Raw genomic sequence first — 22,167 nt, 5'->3', positions numbered from 1 at the left:
TATTCACGTGTACACGAAAACATTTTTTAAATTTTATTCCGGGTTGGGCTGGAATTCCTCATTATATTGACACACGAAGAATCATTCGTATTTCAACAAAAACAACAAACCATCACGCCGTTTCCCCGTAAGGGTAGGCAGAGAGGATAGAACGCCACAACACTCTATCTTTGCATACAGATCTCGCTTCCTCTACATTCATACACCTTCTCATGCACGCGCGCCGATTATTCCGACTTTTGACATGTCCATCTTTAAGCATTTGTTGGATTTGGTCATGCCATGTCTTTCTCGGTCTTCCTCTATTTCTGCATCCATCAACATTCGCATTGTAAATATTCTTAGACGTTCTTTCGCTGTCCGTTTGTTCTACATGTCCAAACCAGCGCAGAGCTCCTTTCTTGATTTTGTCGATAATGCTTGTCTCAGCCTTACATAATGTACGGATCTCAACATTTGTGCATCTTTCGTACATAGTTTTACCACACATTCGCCTGAGAGATCGCATTTCGACAGCATTCAGCCTACTTTCATCCCTGTTTTTCCAAGTCCATACTTCGCTCCCATACATCAGGGACGGGACCAGGACTCCGTTGTGAACTGCCAATTTTGCCTCTTGTGACAAACATTTATTTGCCAAGGTCGATTTAAGTGCACCGTTTACTCTGTTCTCGGCACTCACCCTCCTTTCAATATCTTTCTCAGTGAACATACTTCCCAGATACACAAATTCCTCTACTTGTTTTAGTACAACTCCATTCTCAGTAATTTCACATTCAGTCATACTTTCATTCCTTTCAAAAACCATCACATTCGATTTATCGACATTCATCAGCAAATCGCTTCTCTTGCATACATCGTAAACCTTTGTTACCAAGAATTGCAGTTCCTCTTTGTTGTTAGCAAGAAGCACGGCATCGTCAGCATACAAAAGGCAATTGACATTTAAATCACTCATTTTTGCTCCCATTCTTAAGCCTTTCAGTTTTTTCATGCAGTATTTTTTTTATTCAATGCTTGACATATAAATCAACATAAAAATATAAAATCAGGTTTAAAACTAAAAAAAAACTCAAATAAACCTAATTATTAATGACGTTCTTACAAGGTTACATCATTTTGCAAAAACGTTAGAGATGGGACAAATTGATCAGTGTTAATTGATCGAATAAAAAAATAATTCATTTTATAATGTTCATGAAATAATTATGAATCAAGCTTATTTGTTCTCTTCTGTGCCTATTATATGGAGTGTTAAATATATCAAGACTATGCGAATTTGCTAAGGCGGGTTCAGTTCCAGTCACCCAGTATATACTTAAATAAATTAATGAACTGTTAAAAAATAAATAGTTGTAAAAATAAAAAATAAATGTCCGGTAGTTTATTGTATAATTTCAGTCACTGATTTATTATTCTCCTGTTGTGGTCCTGTGGCTAGTGTCTCGGACTCACGGACCAAAGGTCTGTGGTTCGAATCCCTCTCTACCCCAACTTGATTCCCATTTTTTAATGGTGAGTCATTTAGAACTCGTTGAAAATGGCCCTCAAAATTAAATATTTGGGTAAATCATAAAAACGCAAATATTTATTTAATTAAAAAAAAATTAAAAAAGGGATATTGTTCTGATATTCTTGTATTATGTCCAAAATAACTACATTTTTTTCGCTCGTCTTCTGCTCTCCGAGTTCAAACAAATAGGCGTTTTACTTTAGTTACAAACATGTGCATTAAAAAAAACATTTGATACGTGTTTCTTCAAATTTGATCTAAATGTACGACATCGCAAGGGGTTAGTTTGTAATTATATTGATTAATTACATTTTACTGATATACATTGTACAACAAGACTCACAAACATGTCATTTACATACAGCTTACATGAACAATTTCATTTTACGAAAAAAATGTACATATTTTATTGACTACTTAGTAAATACGTCAATGCTTAAAGAAATTCTATTATTTCGCACTTTGGAAAATTACATTTTTTACTGAGAGTCAAGGTTTTAACATAAACAAACATGTAGGTACTAAACTTTCTTAAAACGAGACGATGTTTTAATACGTTCATTTAGAATATCACTTAAAACATTATTAAAAAAATATTTTATCAAATTTAACTGTTTTCTTGGATGCGTATTTTTGTTTATTACTTTATATATAAATTATACATTTGTGGATTTATTGCCAAATTCGAACTTCTTCCAACCAACTGATAAAATAAAGGTGTTTCTAAGATTATTTAAAACTTTCATATTGATCCAAAAAAGTATTATTTATTAAATATTATTGCAGCATTATTGTCTAGCTAAATACTAGTCACTTTATGTTTATGTTAAATTATTCTCCATTTTACTATGTTATATCAATATTTAGAACATAAGATTTTCACAATTTATAACAAGGAAAACTTCTATGTTTTTTGTAAATTATTTTAATTATATTTCTCGTACAATACCGTTCTCTCCGGTCACGAAGATATTTTTCATTTCACATATACTATATTAAGAAGATTATTTTTAAAACGCCTGTATAATCATATGAGTATGTCATTAAAAATGTACATTGGCGGGCTTATTGCCGAATAGCAAATTTATTTCAACCAACCAACTTAGTTTTATTAATTACTAGTGTTTTTTTATATTAATAAGGTTTAAAAGCGTTTTCATAGAAAATAAAATTTATTTCAACAGAGGGAAAACATTTTTTAAAAAGGGAATTCGGAAGTCTAATACCCGTATGCAGAGACAAACCTTAAGGTAAGGAAAGTACATTCTATTGTCTTCACCTTCGGGTTATTTTTTGTATTTGAAATTTGAATGTACTTTCATCACCTTAAGTTTTGTCTCTGCATACGGGTATAAGTGTTTTTTTATATTAATTAGGATTAAAAGCGTTTTCCTTTTTCATATTTAAATTTATTTCAACAGAGGGAAAACATTTTTGAGAAGGAAATATGGAAGTCTAGGCATTTACAGAGCTTATGACCTGTCATTGGCTGGTTTAAGTGGCCACTTTACACACTGTGTAACATTCACCATTCTGCCCATGTTTGAACAGCCACATTTCCTCAACTCTTCTATCTGTTGACTTTTGGGAAGTAAAAGAGCTGAAAATGCCCAGACTTCCATATTCCCTTCTCAAAAATGTTTTCCATCTGTTGAAATAAATTTATATATGAAGAACTCCCTAGAGAGGAAATCCAGCCAGTCTGCAAGCATTTGAACATACTAAAACATTGTTGAATTAACTACCGGGTGAAAGAAAAAGTCTAAAAGTTGGAAAATTATTTTCAGGCGTTGCCTAGTAGGTGATTTGGTTCAGCCGGATGAATCTCACCCACATGATAAAGGTTTCAGCTCTTTTACTTTACAAAAGTCAAGAAATGGAAGAGTTGAGGAAATGTGGATGTTCAAACATGGGCAGAATGACTGGGCAGAATGACATGGGCACTTAAACCAGCCAATGACAGGTCACAAGCCCTGTAAATACCTAGACTTCCATATTCCCTTCTCAATAATTTTTTCCCTCTTTTGAAATTAATTTAAATATAAACAACTCCCTAGGGAGGAAATCCAGCCAGTTTGAAAGCATTTGGACATACTCAAAAATTGTTGAATATAAAATACTTGGAAAAAAACTAAAAATGCACAAAAATAAAAATATTTTTAAAAAATTACCTGAAATCAATAATAGTACTTAATGGAAAAGGGGAATAAGAAGGAAAGACGAAAGGAGTATGGATGAAGGAAGGAAATAGGCATATTTATTTAGACGTGATTTAAATAAAGACACTGTAGTTACATCTTTGATGGTGGATGGGAGATGATTTCACAGTCGAGCGGCATAGACACAACATGAGTTAGAGAAGAAAAAGGAGTTGTAGATAGAGTTCAAAAGGTTGCTTTGAAAATTAGGCCGAAGAGGTTAGCCATTAACTCACAAGCGTTGATTATCTACTTATTTAATAAATTGGATTATATTAACGAATTAAATTTAAGAGATTAGTCTCGAGATTGCCAATAACAGATCATGTTTGCATTCAATTGCTCCTCGACGATGACTTTATCTAGATTGGATTAAGGGCACTTTATTATGAGAATAAAAACAACCAAATTAACGATATGATGATGAATCAAGGCAACATACCCCCACCCAACCACAATTGCCACTGAAAAAAAGTTACAACCAGAAACTGATAAAGAGTATGGAATCCCAAGATCCTCCTGAGGTACGAAATGAATCAAGTTTGGTGAATAGCATTAGACGTGAAATGAACCTATTTGAAAATGGAGGAGTTGCAATACACAAATTTATTGTTTAGTGTATTATGCAGGAATACACTAATTTTGTTATTTTTGTCAGTGTCTTTCGCACAGTGTTTTAACCTTTAAAAAATAAACGATTTTAAAGAAATTCTACAAGTTTTTTTAATGAAGTCCCATTAAAACCACATGGGCATATCCCGGGATAATCCTGGAATCCCGGGATTTTAAAAGTTTTTCTTTTAAGTCCAATTTAAACCACATGGTCGTATCAGTACATTTTTTTTATTTGAGTCCAAATAAAGCAACATGGTCATATCCCGGGATAACCCTGGGATCCTGGGATTGTAAACATTTTTTTATATTTGAGTCCAATAAACAACATGGTCATCTCCCGGGATAATCCCGGGACGATGCAAAAAAAATCCTGTAATCCCGGGATAAGTTAAAATGCTAGGGATTTTTATTTTACAACTATGGCTCGGAAATCCTGGACAGTGGTTCGGTGTGCCGGATGCAGCAGCGCTGATAAGACTGTCCTTGGATCGTGATGAATACAGAACGTTGGTCGCCAACCTCCGGTAGGAGCGGAAAAAAAATAAGATGTAGGTAATAACAGCATTTTCCTCCGCAGGACGTCATTTTTCTGCGTAGCTTATTTTATTTTATTACAGAACTGTTGGTTACCTTAACCTGAATAAAATTTTGAAATCCATATAAAGTAGCGTTTTCTTTTTTAGTTTTCTTCTCAGAATCTAAAAAAAAATTCCTTACATAAATTATCATTTTGAAATTAATCTATGCGATTAATGAAAATCAATGCTTTTAATAAAAACATTTCTGACAGTTTTTGCTATTCTAAATTTCATCATGAATACAAAATTAGTAAAGGACGTCTAGTTAGCATACTGTTCATCGTATATATTTTAATTTTTAGTTTTTTGTAATTTGAGTTATATAGGTACTATGCGTAATTGATTTTTTTTAATAATAAAGTTTGTTGGGCGTTTTTATAGCTGAAACCAGCATTATGCTTTTTTTAATTTTTAATGACATTTTTTTTTCATTGCTATGGTTAAAAGTTATATGTGTTAATGACCGAAAAGAAAACGAATTTATTTTTTATTATTTTAATTATTTATTTATTTTAAAGAAACAAACAGTCGACAATGATAAAATAACATTTTTCTTTAAATACGGTTTAAAGACAGACCAGCGAAGTTTCTAAATAAAATTCATACATATTATTAAATTGTGTTGCAACAAAACGATGTATTTATGTGTATTTGTATGAGAGTAAGTGTAGATGTGTGTTTATGTGTATTAGTGTGGGAGTAAGTGTTTAGGTGTGTGCATCATTAAATAGTAAGTGGGATCGTATAGCAGCCAGAAATAATAAGTCTTAAATTATTTTTAAATAAATAAAGGCGCATGTAAAATATACTGTATCAATAGATGAAAAAAAACATTATAGTTAGAGCAAGAACGACAGAGGAAAGAGTGTTGTGCATAGTTAGTGCAATAGACTGGCAGATGGAATAAATACTGGTTTCTTGTCACGCGAAAGGGGACATAATATTAATTTTGGAGAGTAGGTTTATAGAGTTTACTTTGTTATTAATTAATTTATGTAAATAGCATAATTCAGATACAGTGCGTCTATTTTCAAGGGTAAAAAATCCATTTTGTTTGGCAGATTGGTTGCAAGTACAAATCGTTTTATTGTTTTTATAATCTAGGTATTTTAAAAATGTTCGTTGAACATTTTTAATCCTTTCTTTGTTTTTTATGTATTGTGCGCTCCACTCAACGGATGCAAACTCTAAATTACTGCGTACAAAAGTGTTGTATAAAGTTTTTAATGTATTTGTTTTTAAAAAGGTTTGGAAATTCTTATTATTACAATTATTCGACAAATTGAATATAAATATTTACAAGGTTCATAAAAAAACATACACATATATAATAAATATATCGGTCGTCAGCTTTTTTACTCAAAAGAGGTCGCGTATTCAAAAACGTTGAAAAACACTATTTAAACATATCCAGGACATGAGTACAGCATGTTGAGTTTCTTGATGTCACTTTGAGACATACCAATGTATTGACCTAGAGTCAGTGTTGTTGGCTGGAAAGGAAAAAAAATCATTTTAATAAATTACGTTATTGAGAAACTATCTGATAAACTCAAGGAAAAAATGTTCAATCAACAATTATTTTGAAAAAATATGCGCAAAGGTTAGTCGATGTTTTTTTTTTTTTTTCTCCGCAAAACACCCAAATTTAAGAGATAAATTTGATTTATTTGTTATGTATGCGGCCTAAACTAATAACAACAGTTATATGAATAAACATATTTACGAAAAAATTGAACACAAAAAACAAAATACTATGAAGCAAAGACAAACAATGGAAATAAAATATTAGTGTACAATACATTTAAAAACATGACCAACATTCAAGACTTCGAGATAACGCATCCTAATTCATTTTAATCTCACTGTTATAATGGCGAAGAGATCTAAGGAAAGCCGGAATATCATGCCATATGCATAATTTTAATATTGAATCGGGTTGTGGTCCCGCGGCTAGTGTCGGTAAAACAAAATGGCTAATGTTGGTGAAACAAAATGGTCGACTTGATTACTCCGCATTTTCTCTCAAATTGAAGGGTAGTGACATTGAAAAGTTAGACAAGTTAAAGTACCTCGGCAGCATTCTAACAGAGACCTTCAACCCAGATAAAGAAATTAAATGCAGAATTTAGATAGCAAGAGCTGTTTTTAATAAAATGAAATCCCTCTTCTGCAATGCTAATCTCAATTTTTAAAAAAGGCAAAGATTGGTTAAATGTTATGTGTGATCTGTATTGTTGTATGGCTGTGAGACTGAGACTCTGAAAGTGAACACTATGAATAGGCTGGAAGCTTTTGAGATGTGGTTGCATCGCAGAATGCTTAATATATCTTAGACAGACCTGATAACAAACCCAGAAGTCTTGAGTTGAACTAGAACGAACAGAGAACTCAAAATGTTCGTAAAATTTCATATTCGGGGCAAATTATGCGTGGAAAAAGGTACCACTTAAAGGTAAGATTGGTCACAGAGGGGCTGAAAGAAGACTAATGTCCTGGCTGCGAAATATACGAGACTGGACTAGCTTCAGGACTATGGAGCATATTTTCCGGGCAGCACCGGACAGAGATACTTTTGCCAGAGTGATTGCCAACGTTGGGAATACCTGACAGAGGGCTAATAGAAGAAAATCAATATTCTTTCACTCCCTGGTTTATTGGTTTCGACTGTCCGTGTCAAGTTTTTAAATGGTATATATGAGATTGTTCTGATATTTTCGTATTGCGTCTATGTTTGCTACAATTTTTTTCGAATTTTATTTTATAATTTCGACACGTAATGTTAATCAAAATCACTGATAAATTTATTTATTTTAACACTTTATATTCATATACAATTTATATACATGTAAGGGTGGGCATTATTGCATTAAGGCAATTTCTTCCTACCTACCCAAACCGTTAAATTTGAGAAAATAACAAGCACATGGACATATTGAATCTCACAATGTTATGCAAAAATTAAAAAACAAAGATTAAGAAAATAAAAATGCATAAAAAAATTAACACTATACTATGAAGAGAGGAGAGGGGATGGAAAGGAAAGAAGAAGGATAAAAGAACAAATTAAATATTTCGATAGTGACATTTCAATCTTGACTTAAATGTAAATAAAGAAGGGGCGTTTCGAACATTAGTGGGTAGATTATTCCACAATCGAGTAGCTACTACTGTGAAAGAGGAGGCAAGAAAATTATAATTAAAAATCATAATTTTGTGTATCCGGTTTTTCAGCTATGTGGGAACATTTTTAATGAATTTCTTTAAAAAATATCATAAATTATTTTTACATCGACCAGCTTTCAAAATTGAAAACACAATTGCTGAAATTCGTATACTTTGATCAAATGATTACCTGCAATGGAATAATGGTTTTGTTTCCATCAATACTGAATGCGTATTGAGAATAATGAAGTACACTTCCATAGTCGTAAGGAACATTAAAGTTCGTCACTCGATCTGAAGAGTATTTGTTGAAATTGCCTTCTCTACCTGTAAAATAAATAAGATTAGCCCAAGAAACTAAGTACACCTACGTTTTTAATTAATTGGTCACTACGCATGAAGACCATTTGCAGCGAAGAGCGGTTTGAGGAATAGGCATTTGAATATAGTTTTTTCTGTCACTTTCTCACAGTTGCCTTCCCGAATGCCTTGCGAAACACACAATTGCACGTCGGACTGATTATGCAAAGTATAGTCGACTAAATCGAGGTTTTATTTTTTGTTAATTTCACTCCAAATCAGTACCCGTTTCCTTTTTTTTGTATCAGGAATAAATTTTCTGTGGTGCCACATTTTGTTTTTTTTCAGAAATAGTTTTATTTGTATACTGTACGCCCAAATACGGCATTGAAGAGATCGTAAAGCTCAACATCTACCTGTAACAGTTATAGAGTCCTGTACCTCAATTATGAACGCTATCTTCATCTGTATATATCGAGACGGTATTTTGAGCTTCTGTACTATCCGTATCTTACCTCAGTATGTTCTGCCGTATCGACATCATATGATCGAAATAAGGCAACGATTGACCGGTAAAAAATAGTCCGCGTTCCTTACGTTATAAACATTCAAAATTGTTTTTATTTGAAATAGGCTTCTTTGATAGAAAGTTCCCACGTCAAAGCGATTATAAACTCTAATAAATCCCAATTCAAGCTAAAACTGCTCGCTTGAATATTATTTTTATATGACTTTTAACCATTGCCAAAACGATATGCTGAACGATCGTCTGCATTTATCTACTGAGGTGGTACGTAGCGATTAAAAAACCGGCTCTCGATACATTCACTTAGATAGATCATAAAACAGATGGAATAAATATGATAACTTAATTTACTTTTTACTGTGGTAACTTTTTAAACTATGGGACATAACCTAACGAGATTATTTTTACATCTAGCTGCTCGTTTCCTCTAATCTGGCCGTTATGTCGTAATACAATTCGACTTCAAAATTTACTTATTTCTCTCTGATATTTTTAATAGGCTTTTAAAAAAAATGCCAACCTCAAAACGATTGAAAATTTAAATAAATCGTAATTAAAAAAAAATAATCTCGGTCGAACAAAATTTTTGACACTTTTAATACGTAGACAAACGTATTTTATTTTATTTATTTTATTTTATTTTATTTATTTGGATAACCAACAGCTATAATTATCTTATATATAACAAAACAAATAACAATCAAGCCAATTACAGGTTTTTACTAGTAGATCACAGTAAGTTAAAAAAGATTCTCGAACATAAAATGAATAGTAATTATTAATAGTAGTATTGTCGGTATAAATCGATGTACTTACATAAAAACTTGATGGTGGGGGGATCGGTAGTGTAGTCGGTCGGGACTCTTTTATCTTCGACTATGACGTCATACTGAAGCTATGTCATTTGAGGGCGTAGATAAGTGTACCGCGACGTACGCTTCCCCTTGTTTCATATCGATGTACCTACCCAAAACTTGAAGGTGGGGGGTCGGTAGTATATCTTTGTAATCGCTGTCTAAAATTTATCTTCAACTATACTGTCAAGGTGAAAGTATGACGTATTTTTCTTCCCATCATAATCGAGGCCCTAGGGTACTCTTGTTCAGCAGCGCATTGAATTCCCAAAATTTTACAGTCATTAAGAATTCCCCTAAATGCACACGCGCTCGAATGATTATTTCCGAAGTTAATAATGTTACCTTTGCCCTACTCAACCCTACATATTTTCTAGAGCCACACAGTGTTACACAGCAAAAATAAGGATAAACTCACTTTAAAGTGAAATATTTCTTGAGTTTTTATCGAAATGGACAAAAAAGAGTTGTTTTACCTTCTTTAAACTTTTTTTAACCTAACTTACTTTCTTTATGATTTCAGAAAAATGAAAAATGCTGGCTACGAGCTCACCCAGATGCTTACGGGTCATGGTGACTTCATGAGCTACCTGCATCGCTTCAAGCTCTCAGAGATCGACAGCTGCCCATGCGACGATGAAACTCCTCAAGATGTCCCTCACCTGTTGATGCATTGCCCCTTTTTCAGCTTTCAAAGACAACAGCTGGAGGCGCGATGCAGAGGCCTGGGTGAAGATCTATGCGACATCCCATCGGTGATAGGTAATAAAGAACTCACACGAGAGGTAGTATCATACATGATAAATATAGCGCAGGAAATTGGTAAAATAAACCAAAGTAGGGAACAAAATGCCGAACACTCCTCTAGTGGAACGGAAGGCCTGTTGACTACTGCCAACAGGCCGGCTTCTCCTGAAGAGTTTTAAGTGGTTTCCTCTCCACGTGAGCAAATGCTGAGAAGTTCCTGATTAGCCCACATTAATATATCCCTCCTGATCCCAATAGTTTAGACAAATTTTAAGATATTTAATAGCACAAAAATCCACTTTTTGAAATATAAACCTTGTATATTATAAGCAAGGTAAATAATAAAGCAACTCCCATATAAAAAAAAAAAGAAAAAAAAAAAACCTAACTTTCTTGAACCGGGCTGTGATCGCGTGGCTCTCGCGGACTCTAAGGTTATTTACAACTCTTCGAAAATGGAAGCAAAATTTTCAATATTTTGGAAAATTATAAGAACGCAAATATTCATTTTTAAAAATGCAAAACGCGTTACCTGGGGTAATTTTAGGCCAGTTAATAGTAACCCAGTCATCTCTGTCATGTGTGCTCTGCATGTGGAGGAAGCCGAGAGCGTGCAACAGCTCATGGACGATTATTCCATGGACGAAGCAACCATTTCCTAAATTTATGACTTGAGAACCACCAACCATTCCAACACTCGAGTAACATCCGGCTTTATTTCCCTGAAAAGGAATAATTTCAGAATAATGTCAAACGACCGTGTAACACAGATCATAAAATTGAAAAATATTTATTTGTCGAGATTTAAACCGTGTTGATCAATTTTTAATTAAAAAGCCTTCAGAGCTTTCATTCTTTAAAGGACTTTCATCAGGATCAGACGTGATGCTTTGTGGAAAAATGCTGATGTTTGTGATGATAAAAATACATTATTTGCATTGCAGCTCTGTATGTATCGTTTGATCCGTAAGTTTTTAGAATTTGTGAAATAATAAATAATGAGATATATTTTAAGCCCATTTTCCAAAATTCTGACTCCAGAAATAAACTATGGAAATGTGTATGCCTTTTTTCTTTATAAATTATTGCTTTCGTACTGTGATATCTCTTTTGTTGTTAAATCTTTGAAGGCAAAACTATGTTTAACTAGTATTGGAATAACGTATCTATTTATTATGACTCAGTGATTCCAATCATCAAAAATCAGTGGCATAAAAATAACACTGTTTTTTACTGTAGAAAATTTTGATTAGAAGTTTATTTATTTGTTTATTTTATTAGGTAAACAAACAGTATGTATACAAATATTGCCCATTTCTTTGTATATTAGGGTAAGACACTCACGCACACACCAAAAACAAAATTTTTACACTTAATACACTAATTTAAATTATGTTCAATATAATAAATGTAAAAGAAACAAAATTTAATTAATATGTATTTAAAAATATCTGCTTCTCTCAAAACTTCTATAATTTTTGACCTGAATTTACATTCATTGTCACAAAAAATATCAGCCTCGGAAAATATATTGCTATATTGGTCGCATATTCTAGGTATTGTAGATTGTTAAAAATAGTTTGTTGACGCGTTTTCTGTGTAAAACAGAAGATTTTGTCTTGTCGGTCTAGATGGCACAGGGAATGGAAGTCTTTCAAGTAGATTAGGAGGATCAATTTTATTATTTATTTATTTGTATAAAAAAACTTGTCTAACATTATTCTTCGATTTTTAAGAGAGTTTATTCCATGGTACTGTATACTTTCAGCATGGTTAGAGAAGTTAATGTTTAACCGGTAGTCGACCTGCTTAAAAAAAAATTGTTGTATGCCTTTTTTCTTTATAAATTATTGCTTTCGTACTGTGATATCTCTTTTGTTGTTAAATCTTTGAAGGCAAAACTATGTTTAACTAGTATTGGAATAACGTATCTATTTATTATGACTCAGTGATTCCAATCATCAAAAATCAGTGGCATAAAAATAACACTGTTTTTTACTGTAGAAAATTTTGATTAGAAGTTTATTTATTTGTTTATTTTATTAGGTAAACAAACAGTATGTATACAAATATTGCCCATTTCTTTGTATATTAGGGTAAGACACTCACGCACACACCAAAAACAAAATTTTTACACTTAATACACTAATTTAAATTATGTTCAATATAATAAATGTAAAAGAAACAAAATTTAATTAATATGTATTTAAAAATATCTGCTTCTCTCAAAACTTCTATAATTTTTGACCTGAATTTACATTCATTGTCACAAAAAATATCAGCCTCGGAAAATATATTGCTATATTGGTCGCATATTCTAGGTATTGTAGATTGTTAAAAATAGTTTGTTGACGCGTTTTCTGTGTAAAACAGAAGATTTTGTCTTGTCGGTCTAGATGGCACAGGGAATGGAAGTCTTTCAAGTAGATTAGGAGGATCAATTTTATTATTTATTTATTTGTATAAATAAACTTGTCTAACATTATTCTTCGATTTTTAAGAGAGTTTATTCCATGGTACTGTATACTTTCAGCATGGTTAGAGAAGTTAATGTTTAACCGGTAGTCGACCTGCTTAAAAAAAAATTGTTGTACGCTTTCTAGTCTATTAATACTTACATTATAGTAAGGTGACCAAATAGGAGTACAGTATTCTAGCTGGGGACGAATAAAAAATTTGTAGAGTTTTTCATATGTCTGTGCATGTTTAAATAGTTTCAATACTCGCATAATAAGTCCGACCATTTTATGTTTTTTTCAGGACTGATTCAATATGAATATTAAACACTAGTTTCGTATCAATAAGTCGCAAATTTGACTACCTGTTATGGAAATCGGGGTATTATTAAAAGAGTAAGGAAAGCTGATCGTCGTTTATTTGCGCGAAATACAAAATGAATGGCATTTACTAATATTTATAATTTAATGTTCGGCATAAGCCTAAGTTGCGCTGCTTTCGGAAAGCTTAAGTAAATTTGTAAACATAAACATGACCCAGTATGCTTAAAAAGACAAGTCTATGAATAGTGTATATTACCGGTGACTACATACGGACTAGAAACCATGTCAGTGATTCTGAAAAGTAGCCAGAAACAAAAATGCACACAATGATCAATGGAAAGACAGATCCTCGGTGTTTGCCTAAGAGACAGAATAAGAAATAAAGGAATAAGGCGCCGAGCTTATTATTGAAAAAAAACAATTCTAATGAAATCAGCGGAATTGTGAAAAAATAAGTGTTAAGTGTAATTACACTAAATATATAAATTTTTTACTGACAAAAAAAAGTCCGTCAAGACATTTTTTTATTGAACACTTTGTATACATATACAATATTTATGCATAAAAGGGCGGGCATATTGCCTTAAGGCAATTTCTTCCTACCTACCCAAACCGTTCAGTTTGAGAAAATTACGAAATTGAATCTTAAAATTTTATACAAAAATTTAAAACAAATTTTAACATAATAAAAATTCTATGAAGAGAGGAGAGGAGAGGGGATGGGAAGGAAAAAATAAGTATAAAGGAACAATTTAAATATTAAGATAGTGACATTTCAATCTTGACTTAAATGTAAATAAAGAAGGGCGTCTTTAACATTAGTGAGTAGACTATTCCACAATCGATCCGCTACTACTATGAAAGAGGAGGCAAGAAAATTAGAGCGATGACAGGGTATTAAAAGGGTTCTCTCGTTACTAGAACAAAGAGATAGTCCGTGTTGTGAAAGAGGTTGGAAGAGCTCTCTCAGATAAACAAGCGAAGTGGGATTATTTAAGATATTGTGAAGAAGTGATAGAATGTGAATGTTTCTTCTATGCCTGATACTGAGCCATAACACAAGACTAAAACTTAGACACTAAGACATAACGTCTATGCTAGTAATCTTAGACCAATCTAGTGCAAATGAGTTTGATGAAATGCCGATTATTTTTGACATTTTGAATGTTATGCTATAACTTAATATACGTTCATGTATATTTCAACACAATCTAAAAATTTTATGTGAGGTTTGTTGATGTTTATTGGCACAAAGTTTATCAAATCTTGGAAGCAATGTGGAGAGTGCCACTTGCATTTCCTTTTCGACTACTAACCTGGCTCGATATTTGGTTTTCATTCCAGCCAGTGCCGAATAGCCCATTTCGCATAAATAAGACGTTGTAAACGGTAAACGTACCTGCATTAATTTGCAACAAAGATTCACACTCTCCACTAAGTATCATCCAAAATTATATGATTCTATCAATTTTAATTTAAAAAAATAATTTCGGCGCCTCACTGGCATAGTCCGCACCTTCCAGGATGGAAAACGCTGCCTTAAAGAGTTATTTAAATCAACTTATTACAACAAAGATAAAGAACATTTTAGAAAAGCGAATATGGAAGTCTTAGATGGATAAATCCAATATTTTACTTAAATAATTTAGAATACTATAACGTGTTTCGATTTTTTTGGGATTAATATAAAAAAATCATTTTTATTATGTAAATACTACCAATTTGCTTATCAGTTCATGGTTTACCTCTTCGTTCTCATTCTCAAGGCACTCTCTTAATACCCATACACAATTCCTCTTTCTTCTCTAACTCATATAGTGTCCATGCGGCTCGACTGTGGAATCATCTCCCATCCACCATCAAAGATGTGACTACATTATCTCTGTTTAAATCACGTCTGAAGAAACATCTCCTTTCTCTTCCTTAATCTCTCCTCCTTTCCTTTTTCCTCTTTCCTCTTTTTTTCCTTTTTCCCATTGAGTAATAGTTTTGATTTAAGGTCATTTATAAACAAATACGTTTATTTCTATTTTTATATATTTTTAACTTTTTAATCTTTTTTTTTTCTATTGAATATGTTCTGTAACTTGAATTATAAAAATAAAACTTTTATTTTATTGGTTGGTTGGAAGAAATTGCCATTTGGCAATAAGCCCGCCAATGTAAAAGTTAAATATAAAAAATTTAAAAAAATTTGATACGTACCGTTATGTTCACATAATTAGAATTCCAGAATTTTTTTCTGCAAAATTTAACGCAAGAAACATTTGAAATGTTATCCAATGCTGCTTTTATGGCAAATTGTTGTTTATCAGCTAAAAAAAAATATTTTTCCATTAAAAATTATTATTATCAACATTTTGAGTATGTCCAAATGTTTAAATCTTATTGCAGCTGAGGTTATTCGATCGCGCCACTAGCCAGAAGCTGATGGATGCTCGAATAACTGGTTCGCGGGTTTGCGTTATCTTTACATTCTTTGCAAAGAACAAATGAATGCAATTACCTACCTTGTACTGGTGTTCTTGGCATCTCATTGTTCGAAACTTCTCTCGTGGCAGGCAGGATCATCACTAGTCGGTTTCTTGATTATATATACAATAACACGACATAGTAGATTATTGATCGCTAAAACACATTATTCGCGATCGCGCTGGGAATATGAAATCACAAGTTCGCTCGGTAATAGTTAGATTGTTATTATGAGGGTCGGAGAGAATATTGGTACCCACCGTAGGGCAATTGCAACATTTAACCAGGACTCAGTAGGTAGCAAAGAAAATCAATTCTAAAATGTGCTAAACACAAACACATAAAGAACATGTGGCGTAACTAAGAAGGCAATATGGAAGTCTTGGTAACAATAGGGCTTATGACTTGTCATTGACTGGTTTAAGTGGCTACTCTACATACCGTGTAACATTCAGCCGATAGCTAAAACTAAAACATAATTAACAAATTACAACAGAGAAGAACATTTTAGAGATAGTAATATAGAAGGCTAGTCATTTGCAGGGTTTATGACCTGTAATTAAATGGTTAAAGCAATCACTGTACACACTGTGTTACATTCATTATTCTGCTTGTATTTTAACAACCACATTTCATCATCTCTTCTATTTGTTGACTTTTGTGAAGTAAAATGACTAACACCTTTATAATGTGGGTGAAATTTGTCCGGCTGAACTGGGCAACGCGTGAACATTTGGACATACTCAGGCATTGTTGAATTAACTTTATTTGAAGTGTATAAATTGGAAAATTGTTTTTAGGCGTTGCCGAGTAGGTGCATTGGTTCAGCCGGATGAATCTCACCAACAACTCGCCTTAATTTGCGTACTAATTCTGTCTTTGCTGTGGGAAATTATAAAACATCGAATTCTTTTCCTCTCTGCCAAGGAGCCTCATAACAGTGAACAAAATCTCACTTAGCGGTACTGTCGATGTGTTCCTACAGCAAGGGCAGGCATTTAAGAAGCAAGCGGTGTTGTCTCTCCGGACTCGCGATGTCACACTTGCCATTTCCGCCTAGATTATGCTCTATACATACATACCTTTTGTTAATGAGGAACTTCAGCCCTACGGGAAATTGGATACAAAAAATGTTTTCTTACGTGGGGTAAAAATTAGAGCATTAAATTGTACGGCAAAGTTTCTTGAAAATGTACAGAAAAAATAATAAAAAATATTTTGATAAAAACGCACTACTTTAAATGACGTCACTGGTTCATGTGAATCGACCTATGATCTGAGAGCTATGGAAGATTTCCGGTCTGCTTGTCGCTTCTGGACCAATGGGAAGAACTGAATGAGAATAAGCGGAAATGAACCTCTGACGTTACACGCGGAGTTATTTCAGAAATACAAAACTTTGAAAAATCGCAGCGCCGATAATACGATATATAAAAATAAAAAATAAAAAAATTGACTTAGTTTGACAGTCTATTAACAAATTAAATTTGTTTAAAAAACCACTGAACTTCCTCATTATACACTTTGTTAATTTAAGTAGATTTTAAGAATGTTTAAATTAAGTATTATTCATTAATTCAAATTTATTAGGGCTAACTGAAGCCTGTTGATTGGCTAAAAAAATATATAAAAAAACATGATAAAGGCTTATATTTTAGTAACAATATTTTAAGTTTGTCCAAATTTTTGTAGACTAGGACTGGATTCAACTCCCTGGGGAGCTGTTAACAATAACATACTACAACAGATATGAAAAAAAATTGTGATAAGGTTATATAGAATTCTAGGTATCTACATGGCTTATGACCTGTCATCGGGTGGTTTAAGTGGCCACTTTACACACTGTGTAACATTCACCATTCTGCCCAAATTTGAACATCTTTTTTCCTTCGATTCTTTCCTCTGTTGATGTTTGTGAAGTTAAAGAGCTGAAACCTGGATTTATGCAGGTGAGATTTATCTGATTGAATTATTTCACCAACGTACTAGGCAACGCGTAAAAAAATTATTTTTTCAATTTCTATACTTCTTCATAGACCAGGTGGATTTATCAACAATATTTTGAGTTTGTCCAAATTTTTGTAGACAAGGACTGGATTCAACTCCCTGGAGAGCTGTTAACTGTTGCCTAGTATGTAGGTGAAATAATTCAAATAAATTAATCTCACCAGCATAAATCTATATTTCCTTCCATATTTCCTTCTCAAAATATTTTCCCTCTCTGTTGCAACAAATTAAGATCTAAACAAACTCTTTATAAAATAAATTATTTTTTACAAATTTTTAAAGAAGAAAAAAGAAAAGAATTTGAGATGAATAAATCACTAAGATACCAACATAATATTAAAATTCCTTGATTCCATACAAGTCATGGTCAAAATAACTTTGTCTTCAAAGGTGTAAAAAATTATAATAATCTTCCCAATGAACTAAAAACTATTAAAAATAGTAAATCCATTAATAAATTAAAAGTTTAAATAAAAAAAAATTTTGAACACTTGTAAAAACAACATTAAATTTTAGTTAGTATTAATGTATTATTGTTTCATGTTTTTCTTTACATATCCTTTGTTTTTATTTTTCTTTCTCATGTACCCGTATTTAAAATTATATATACTCTTAAAAAAAAACAACAGTGTAAGTCACTCTCCAAGCACAAGAGTTAATATCTTTTTTTGGAGAATAACAGTGATAACATTTACTAGATGTGTAAAAGTAGAAATGTTTATTATTTTACAAAAACATGTACTTTTTACGAAATTTATTAATAAATTAATTTTTTTAAATAACTCCCTGTGGAAGAAATCTAGCCTGTTTTAATTTTTAACGTTTGAACAAAAAGCATAACTGCTACCTTCTATCGTTTGTAAACTTTATTTTGTATTTTATAAACAAATTTGTATTTTAAAAGGATTTTTTTTTAATGAATGAAAAGTTAAATAAAATAATTATTATACTCACTGAAGTTACTGCTCACAGTGTAATGGACAGTCTTCCTAGGCCAGAGTTTACTTGAATTAGTTATGGCGTTTCGCAATCCGGAAAAATTGTCTACAAGGATTTGTATCTGTTCTGAATTAAGCAAAATATCTCCTTCAAACTTTCCACTTCTCTCCCAAATATTTTGTTTCGATGCCAACAAGGAGTTTGCAGGTGCTAAAATTGTTTTTTTAAAATTATTACATACACAATAAAACTCCAATTATCCGTAATAATGAGTGCCGGATTTTATTGCTTACATTAAAAACTGTAACGTATCCAGCAAAGTTAGTTGTACAATAAGGAAATATAATATACTACGAATACCGATAAAAATATGTGAAAACAATTTTAAAATATGAATTGTGTCTTCATGGCCACAACCACAACCATAGTACAAGATACTCTTATAGGGATCAAATACCAAGTGAAGGGGTCAACACTGTTCTGGCATCGAGACAATACTATCACGTAGGCAAAAAGGTCCATAACCTTTTGCCAGATTCGTGGAAAGACGGGAGTGTTGTCAAGTTGCGGAAGGTGTTGACCTCGCTCTTTTATGACATTGGTTGTAGGGATTCAGAAAAATTTATGCATGCCGCAAATTGGGGATTTTTACTGGATGTCGAAAATAAAATATGAAAATAAAGAATAATTTTAAAATATATATATAGATGGCAACCATGAAGTTTCGCATTATAAATATCAGCGTGAGTCAAGCGTCTTGACCACTACACGCGGCCTCTGTGGTGTAGTGGTCAAGACGCTTGACTCACGCACGGAAGGTTCCGGGTTCGATTCCCGGTGAGAACACAAAAAATAAAATGTGATTTTTCTCAAGCCTGGGTGCTCTGTAATTCCCACTGTAATTAGGCCTCCTGGCCTGTTGTGGTGCAAAAAAAAAATGTAAAAAATGTAAATGTAATGTAAAAATAAATTGTTTTGTGAATATATGTGAATGTATGTTTTATGAATGTATGTATGTGTATGCGCATGGGTGTATGTACTTGTGTGTGTATGTACATGTGTATATATGTGTGTGTATATATGTATATATGTGTGTGTATGTATCGAAATGTATACGTACGAAATGAGTAAGTTAATATTTTCTTGGTCAATGCTCTCTATTAATTTATTAACTATTATCATATATTATAATATAATTGCCTAGCTTGGAACGGGGTATGTACCCTTGTTAGCTGGGCAAAGTGAACGTTAAATTGTATCTTTGATAAAATGTGTAAATAAATAAATAAAAATCAATCCTGATATTGTGGAGAAATGTTTTAATGCATTACTTTTAAAAAAATAATCAAAATTCAATAAACTTACTTTTAATAAACGTTTTTTTAAAAAAAAAAATCTTTACAAAAACGAGACATGTTTGGCCTTGATAATTGTGACGTCAAGATTCCTCACAATATTCTATTTAAATCTAAACGGTCACAAACAAACATTAAAATTTGAATAAATCTGCGTGGCCAATGCAATTAAAATATTTTTTATGCTACTAATAAGTAGTAAAAAAAAAATATTTTTTTACTCGACAGTCTTTCATAAAGCGGTTTAGTTCTATTACTAACATTGTTGTTCGAGAACGGAAGCAGAAGCCTCACATAAGTTATTAAAAATATGAACGAAACATATGCAAAAACGCGAAAAAGCAAAATAAAAAACATTTTTAAGCGAAAAGAAAAGTTAAAGAATCATATTGCGAGAGAAAAAAGGAAATCAGACTCGTTTTGTAACTATCAAATCCAGAAACAAATATATCAGCCTTGTCCTCATACTTATTACCATATCTGTGGAGCCTAGGGATAGGCGAGCGCATGCGATAGTTGGTCGTAGAACTTGCAGAACAAAGGGGAGATCTGTGGTGGGTATGTCGACCAGGTACACGGAAACACACCAACTCCAGCAATTCTAGACAGCTAATCAATGAATTGATCACTTTATAAAGTAATATTAGGTCTGTAAGGATTCTTCTATAGGAAAGATTAAAAATATTTACTAAAAATAACAATTTATTAAAATTAAATAAAGCAGCTGGAATATTTTGTTTAAAAATTTCTTCTGGACGCGCTTAAGTGAATCAGAATGTACACTATAGTGGGGCGACCAGACTGGAGAAATATATTCTAAGCGACTTCTAACCAGGGATCAATAAAGTGACCTTATTGGTGTAATATTTTTAAATTTGCTCGTAACCCTGCAAATAAAATATTAAAAACAAATTGGTAGAATTTCCACCGAATTCGGTAGATCGGCACATTGCTCCAAAAGTTGGCAACGCTAGCAGCGGACACCAACAAATAATTGTTCCAAGTTTATAAATTTGATGTTAAATAAAGTATTTATATAAAATTGCAAATATAATAAAATGCCTTACGTGTGTATATCCCATTAATAGTTGCGACCAAGAAGTTTCTATAGACTTCTGGATCTCCACCTCCAATAGACAATATTGCTGAATAAGCGCTGGATAGTCCAAGCAAAACGAGGATATAAAAAAGCCACGCCATTTTGAATTCTGGAAAATTATTTGACTGCTTAATTTTTATTTATTTACAATATTTGAGTTAGTCCAAATGTTCGTAGACAAAAGACTGGATTCACCCCCTCGGGAGTCATTAAGATTAACAATTACAACAGGGATGGAGAATACCTTAAACAAGGGAATATGGAAGTCAAGGCATTTACAGGGCTTATTACCTGTCATTGGCTGGTTTAAGTGGCCACTTTACACACTGTATAACATTCACCATTTTGCCTATGTTTGCACATCCATATTTCTTCAATTGTTCCATTTGTTGATTTTAGTGGAGTTAAAGAGCTGAAACCTTTATTGTTGTGAAGAGATTCATCTGACTGAATTATTTCAGATACTAGGCAACGCCTGAAAACAAATTTGGTCCAAGAAGAAGTGTAAAAATTGAAAAATTGTTTTCAGGCGTGAAATAATTCAGTCAAATGAATCTCTTCACAACAATAAAGGTTTCAGCTCTTTAACTTCACTAAAATCAACAAATGGAACAATTGAAAAAATATGGATGTTCGAACATAGGCAAAATGGTGAATGTTACACAGTGTCTAAAGTGGCAACTTAAACCAGCCAATGACAGGTCATAAGCCCTGTAAATGCCTTGACTTCCATATTCCCTTATTTAAGGTATTCTTCATCCATGTTGCAATTTTGTAATTTTATTAATTTATTTTGCCTTTTGTTCATCATGTTATTTGTACATTGGCGGGCTTATTGCCAAGTGGCAATTTCTTCCAACCAATCACTAAAATTGTAGTTTTCTTCTAATAAATCAAGTTAAATAACATATCCTGACCCATGATTAACGTCCCATTGTTACCCTTACTGACACAATAAGCACTCGTACGCATTCAAATGTTAATTTAGAATTTACTGGACAGAAGTCAGTGCTCTTGGA

The 22,167-nt window shown here is 32.5% G+C and overlaps 1 protein-coding gene across 1 annotated transcript; it reads right to left on the bottom strand.

The window, feature by feature from the left end:
* Positions 1-6,036: 6,036 nt before the first annotated feature.
* On the bottom strand, positions 6,037-21,252 carry LOC148274541 (zinc metalloproteinase nas-13-like). The gene is made up of 6 exons (XM_088236954.1): positions 21,117-21,252; positions 18,710-18,904; positions 15,482-15,591; positions 11,029-11,218; positions 8,260-8,396; positions 6,037-6,397 (listed from the first exon to the last, which is right to left on the bottom strand). Exons 1-6 carry the CDS (start codon positions 21,247-21,249, stop codon positions 6,305-6,307), a joined length of 858 nt encoding a protein of 285 aa, XP_088093080.1. The 5' UTR covers positions 21,250-21,252; the 3' UTR covers positions 6,037-6,304.
* Positions 21,253-22,167: the final 915 nt, after the last annotated feature.

The sequence above is a fragment of the Micrasema longulum genome, unplaced genomic scaffold, assembly GCF_059751315.1.
Source record: "Micrasema longulum isolate JH-2025_06_02 unplaced genomic scaffold, ASM5975131v1 h1tg001627l, whole genome shotgun sequence".
In the NCBI taxonomy this organism is placed as follows: Eukaryota; Metazoa; Arthropoda; class Insecta; order Trichoptera; family Brachycentridae; genus Micrasema; species Micrasema longulum.
The sequence above is the reverse complement of the archived record's forward strand: the minus strand, read 5'-3'. Positions and strand labels throughout refer to the sequence as shown.